A 6,588-nucleotide genomic window follows, 5' to 3' on the forward strand; every position below is an offset into this window, starting at 1 on the left:
ATTGTAAAGAACAATAGATGAGCAGCGGGTGCTTCTAATCAGGGTTGTGGCTTTTCTGGTCTACCTGTATACAAATTAGTCACAAAGAAATTCAGATTTATCATATCGTTTATGAACAGCTTTGCCTGATGTCCTTGAATTGACATGATGTATTTAGGTGAGCGGACACCTGGGACGATTGATTTGTGAGTTGCCCTTCGTGCCTGATCCCATACCCTATAATTCTGTATTTCTTTGTGACTAACTTCTATACAGGTAGACCAGAAAAGCCACATCCCTGATTGGCAGATAGAAATTAAATTGTAGAAGGCTGTAAAGCCGAAACGTCTGCTTTATGCGACAACTTTTCGAGTGCGAACCCATTACACCCCTTTGTTTGCCGGCTTTATATAACAAGTCACGGCCACGTGACTCACTGTCTGTAGGAGCGATCCATTTTTGTGAACGGGGTGTTGTACCTAATAAACTGGACGGTGAGTGCATGTGTAGTATCACAACCTAAATCTTATCACTGCAATTCAAAGGATCACAAAATGACAGACTGTATTAAAATCGTATTTATTCCATATTTACAATATGCCCTATTTTACTGAAGGTTCTGGAGGAGAACGTAAAGAGAAAAGGACCAAGGCAAATATCCATGCCTCTCCAAGACACATTCAGTATGCATTCACAATCTAAAACACCCTCAACATTGGTGTTTAATTACTACAATGTACCTAGCAAGCCCCATAAAAGTCAAAATAGCAACTGTTTGTATACCAAAACAGGCATTGATAATGGAATGACCCCGATATTGGTCCACGCAACAAGCCATTTCTAATATTTTTCCCCCTTTTGGACACTACTGACAAATGGCAAGAACTCCAAAGTGTAGCTGTACATGCCCATTGATTGATTTCACAGTTGCTTTAGTCATAAACAGTAAGAGTGAATTTATATATTGTACTTGTTATATGATATGAGAGTGGGTGATATTTCTGCCGAAGCAAGCAGCTGTGCTAGTGATGTAAGCCCTGTTCTGCCATGGCTGAGTGTTACACCCTGAACAACGCAGTTGATAAAACACTAACATGTACAGGGTAGAATATGAAGAACATCCTGGAGCTACACTGGCACCACCTACTGGCACAACATTAATACACCAGCATGTGCGTCAGTGCGAGTATGCTTCAAAAGAAGGCTAAGTGATGACGCAGACTGCAGCATAATAACTCAAAATCAACTATTTTCCTTCATATACCCAACAACATAGCTAAACAATTTCTAGTGCCAGTTAACAAAATTCAAACAAATAAATATCAGAATCTTGTAACCAAAAATGTATACCTTTCTGACACCAGATTATTTTAAATAATTGTCTAATATTGGTAACTCCTAGGTTGATTAAATGTCAGGTTTCAGTCCCTCAAAAGTTTATTTAACTTTCCCAAATGAGTCTTCATCTGTCAACAAAGCAGTAACTGTATTCCTAGTCATTGTCCAATGTTGGGACAATAAAGTTTTCTGAATGTCATATCTCTCCCTCTCCCTTGGGCCCCTCTAGTCTGAGATCCACATCATTCCTTCCCAGTGTAAAGAGACTGACCACAGCCAAGAGTGCAGCTAGCATCATAACAGCACAGCCCCCAAACATGTTTCTAGTTCCACTACCACCCTCGCCCCCTCCAGTCCCAGACACCTCTCCATGGAGAGCCAGGAGCCCCAGGCAGGCCAGAAGGTGCAGAGGCAGCCTGAACCAGGCCAGCACCCCAGCCCTCTTCTCCTCTGGGATCACCCTCCCCTGGAGGAAGCTGACAGCGGGGAAGTAGAGGCCACTAGCCAGCTCCAGCAGCAGGAAGGCCAGCAGGGACTCGCGCGGTCTAGGCTGGCCCGGGGCGGTGGAGAAGATTAGCATGAAGAAGGAGAAAAAAGCAAGCAGCATGGAGAAGCAGAGGAGGTGACCAGGCTGGAGGCGGTAACGGGTAGAGGTGGCCATACGGTAGAGCAGGGACCCCGCCATACTGGCTGCCATCAGGCAGGAGAAGACGATGCCCAGCGGAGGGCCGTGGGGGTCCAGGACGGGGGTCCACAGGAAGACAAATATATAAAGTACACTCTCAAACAGAGCCTGGACACCTCCTAGTAGCATCACACGTCTGTCTGATAACAGACAGCGGAGACCTTCCTGACAGCTGCGCCAGAACCGGGCCCGTGCAGATGCCCGGGCCAGAGGCACTGAAGCAGAAGGACCCAGCAAGGATGTCTTGTTGTCCCCCTCCAGGCCTCCCTCCTCCTCCTCCAGGCCCCAGTCAGTCAGCACCACCCAGCCACAGGCCCCCAGGCAGGGCACGGCCAGGAGGAAGGGAGCCACAGGCCCCAGGTGGAGCCACTCAGCCAGCATGTTAGCCACCAGCCCGGCCCCCACTGCCAGCCCGTGATTCCAGCTAGCAGCCTTGGTGAAGGTGCTGGGGATCCATTCTTTAGGGAAGTCGTGGGCGTTCACATGTCGATGAACGTACCAGGCCTCGAAGGCTGTGGAGAGCAGAGAGGTGGACAGGCCCCCTAGCATGCGACCCACGATAAGGACAAAGTAGTCCCGGGATAGCTTGGTGAGGCAACAGGCTGAGTAGGCCACGCAGAAGAGCAGGCAGGTCTGTCTGCGCCCCAGGACCTGAATGAATGCATTTGACAAATTAAATAAAAAACATAGTTGCCACAGCCATACATACAACAATACATAAAACAATTATTGAGATTTTAAAAAACTAAGTCTAACAACGTATTTACTTTGTGGTCTTCGTTATTGTTACCTGAGGGAGCCAGCCGGCCACGGGGGCAAACAGCACACAGGAGGCCAGGCCAACGACATACAGGATGGCTATCTGGGACTCCAGGAAGCTGTAGTGACGGTACAGCTTGTAGAGGTATGGCCCCTGCAGCCAGTCAGCCCACAGGGCTAGGAGGTAGCCTCTTAGGAACAGGGTCTGGAAGCGACGGAAGGCAGGGTTGGTGCCCACGGCAGAGGGGGTGGGTTGAGGTGGGGTGAGGCGACGTGCCGTGAGCTCCAGACCGACACATAGTGCCAGTAGGACCACGATGGCCAGGTAGGCTGTCACCAACATGGTGAGTTTGTCCAAGTGAGACTGTTAGAGAAGGGATGGGGGAGGTCGATTTACTCCTGTCTTGTAGTCCTAGGAGGATTAATCAAAGGCTGTGGAGAAAGAGAGGATATAACCTTTACTTAAAGACAGAAATATTGAATATCTGGTAACACAAATAAGGTAGGTCATGTCAACGTGGCATCCACACTTGCCAGAGAAGTTGTTTGCTTAGTGTCATCTCATCCTTCATGGTGACAGAATGTAGCCTAGTCTATAATGTGTTTGATATTTTCAGAGGCTGAAAACTGAACTAAAGATCTGTAAAGGGGCAACCTCACTGGCTACCAACGTAAGTTTGCTGACGACCATCAGATATTTCACAAGTTAAGCAGCTAGCCTAGGCAGCTAGCTAGTAGTAGCTCTGATCCAGGGCGTTACATGCAGCTAAAGCCTTCTTTAACGCCCTGCATATTTCCGTTTATCCCTCCATATAGTATTTTTTTGTAGTGATGATGAACTTTTCTATGTATGTGCAAACTATCGTTTCTCTAAAATACGACCTAAACTTTTGAACAATTTGTTTACCGCCAGTCTAGCGGTGGTGTGGTCAATGCGTATACGAGATGCTTGCGCATCCTACGCATGCGCAAGGACAAAAGCTAGATAGTCTACTTTGGCGGCATTCAGATCAAAGTTCCTCAGCAACATTTTTACTTTGGTGAGTAACAAAAGTATGTGGAAACCTGTTACTAAACAAACGCGTGAAAAAATACTATGGAGGCATGAATGGAAAAGGAGTTGAAGGCCACAAAGTCATAATTATGGCGAAACCCCGCCCATTTCTACAATTCCTCCTCTTAAAAATCTGATTTTAAACCTAACCTTAACCAAACTGCTAACCTTATGACTAACCCTTACCTTAAATTAAGCCCAAATAGCACATTCTTGTTTTCATGCATTTTTTACGAAATATCCCATTTTGACTGAGGCGTTGGTAACTAGTGACAACTGCACTGGGCCAGAGCTAGGCAGATAGCATAGCTAGCTAGTTAGCCATCTTGCCATGTGAAGCCACCAAATCGGCTACAAACAAGCTGACGGATTTTCTTACCATCTTGTTTGATACTCGCATCATGCCACTTTACATACTCAAAGTCGTGTTAAAATCAATAAGAAAGGAATTAGCTAGCTTCGAAGTTCGATAAATCGTGCTCTACAACAGCCTCCAACTTCCGGGTTTTGCTGCAGTTCTACACATACTACAACTTCACCACTGATCGGCAGCCTTTCTCTATACGGATTGTGCGTTCAGCTTTCTTCTTCTTCGGTATTATGGCGGTCCGCAAACAAATGTTATAGGTGCATACAGCCACCTACTGTATTGGCTGTGTATCAGCCTACTATGCTGTAGTATGAATTCATAACACTTTGTGAAAAAATTGCCATACCAACTAACTCTGCACCCATTATAACGTCACCCCTATTCCACTACTTTGGCCGTATCTGATCCTACTCCAGGCCAGCAGCCTGGGAGGACAGGACACTATCTTTGAAAACATCTTGTAACTATTCTGCAGTAAAACCTTGTACACCCAAGTACTTCTCTGCAGCTGCCACCACAACATCGTATCCTCTGTGATTTGCTATTCCTATCACTCTCTATCACTCTATTGGCCTCGGCCTGCTCACAGGGATCCTCTTAGGATCCTGGACCCATCTTCCTCCACTACTCTCTTCGCTGCCTCAGCATATGACACCTTCTGCACTACTCTGATCCTGGCAACCTCAATCTGCCTTTCTCTCATCGGACACCTCTGATTTCCAGCACCATGGGTACCCCTACAGTTTACACACACAACTTTTCCCACCGATACTACACATTCCTTTGTCTCATGTCCTCCTGCACACTTCTCACATCTAGGAATCTCCCTCCTACACACTGCTGCCACATGACCATAAGCTTGACACCTAAAACACCGTAATGGATTTGGGACAAAAGCGCTCACGGGATAACTGACACATCCTAACTTCACTTTATCTGGTAAAGACTGCATCAAAGTTCAGTAGTACAGACGGTGTCTTCTCTGTTTCACCACGCTCTCCACCGGGTCTGCGTTGCACCAAAGGGTGGGTGTCACAGACACTGGGAATCTTCAACTTCAATTGATCCTCCTCAACACTTAACACCACTCCAGTTATCACTATCAGCTCCGGAGTGGAAATGTGGGACTGTGGGAATGCCCGGTTGTGCACACCCTATGGGACAAAGCCTCACAGTACATGGGAGACCTACAGTAGGTCACCAAGACTGTCTGTTGAGTGACGAGGCTTAAATAAGAGGGATTAACCAGACAGAATTTAAAATATAATGTTTAGGTATTGTGTCTGTGTTAAGGCTGGTCCTGAAACATTGAAAAAGCTCTAATGAGCCAATGTTCACAGAGTGGATGAATATGTTGATAAAAACAACATCATATGAACTCATGTTAGCAAAGAGGCTGGTGAAAAATTATATGGGAATGGTTCTTGTGTTTCCTTACTAAGGGCACACAAAATAATACCATGGCCATAAAATAGCATATAATTTATCAGGAAAAAATCTCCCTATGTATATGTGTTTTGTATTTGTGTTTTTTTGTTTCATATGTTGGATGTTGTTTTGTGTTAAAGATATAAAAAATGTAATAAACTGTCTATACGATAAAAAAGGACATCTTCATCTAATGTTTACATGTTGATTTTTTTTCTCTTCATAGGACAGAATGAACACCAAAGAAGAAACGCAAGAGGCGGAATTCAATAGGTACGTCATTTCATCTTCCAAACTTTGAACATCCCACGGAGCAACATTAAATCCATTATTAAAAAATTGAAAGAATATGGCACCACAACTAACCTGCCAAGAGAGGGCCGCCCACCAAATCTCACGGACCAGGCAAGGAGGGCATTAATCAGAGAGGCAACAAAGAGACCAAAGATAAAGGAGCTGCAAAGCTCCATAGCGGAGATTGGAGTATCTGTCCATAGGACCACTTTAAGCCGTACACTCCACAGAGCTGGGCTTTACGGAAGAGTGGCCAGAAAAAAGCCATTGCTTAAAGAAAAAAATAAGCAAACACGTTTGGTGTTCGCCAAAAGTCATGTGGGAGACTCCTCAAACATATGGAAGAAGGTATAAAAATAAAAATATGGAAGAAGGTAATCTGGTCAGATGAGAGTAAAATTGAGCTTTTTGGCCATCAAGGAAAACGGTATGTCTGGCGCAAACCCAACACCTCTCATCACCCCGAGAACACCATCCCGACAGTGAAGCATAGTGGTGGCAGCATCATGCGGTGGGGATGTTTTTAATCGGCAGGGACTGGGAAACTGGTCAGAATTGAAGGAATGATGAATGGCGCCAAATACAGGGAAATTCTTGAGGGAAACCTGTTTCGGTCTTCCAGAGATTTGAGACTGGGACGGAGGTTCACCTTCCAGCAGGACAATGACCCTAAGCATACTG

The 6,588-nt window shown here is 45.6% G+C and overlaps 1 protein-coding gene across 2 annotated transcripts; it reads right to left on the bottom strand.

Moving 5' to 3' along the window:
- Positions 1-542: 542 nt before the first annotated feature.
- Positions 543-4,369, bottom strand: mfsd5 (major facilitator superfamily domain containing 5). 2 transcript variants are annotated; one of them, XM_041856706.1, is made up of 3 exons: positions 4,195-4,369; positions 2,793-3,193; positions 543-2,653 (listed from the first exon to the last, which is right to left on the bottom strand). In XM_041856706.1, exons 2-3 carry the CDS (start codon positions 3,102-3,104, stop codon positions 1,514-1,516), a joined length of 1,452 nt encoding a protein of 483 aa, XP_041712640.1. In that variant the 5' UTR covers positions 3,105-3,193; positions 4,195-4,369; the 3' UTR covers positions 543-1,513. The 2 variants fall into 2 exon arrangements, with proteins under 2 accessions (XP_041712640.1, XP_041712641.1); XM_041856707.2 differs by lacking the exon at positions 4,195-4,369 and adding an exon at positions 4,002-4,179.
- Between the last annotated feature and the right edge of the window lie 2,219 nt (positions 4,370-6,588).

This window comes from Coregonus clupeaformis, chromosome 30 (assembly GCF_020615455.1).
Source record: "Coregonus clupeaformis isolate EN_2021a chromosome 30, ASM2061545v1, whole genome shotgun sequence".
NCBI lineage: Eukaryota > Metazoa > Chordata > Actinopteri > Salmoniformes > Salmonidae > Coregonus > Coregonus clupeaformis.

What these genes read in the sequence shown, in the direction of transcription:
- mfsd5 (XM_041856706.1), bottom strand. Translation starts at nt 3,104, where the DNA reads ATGTTGGTGACAGCCTACCTGGCCATCGTGGTCCTACTGGCACTATGT. An exon ending in TGGCCGGCTGGCTCCCTCAG is followed by an intron (nt 2,654 to 2,792) that starts GTAACAATAACG and finishes GCATTCATTCAG; the next exon opens with GTCCTGGGGCGCAGACAGAC.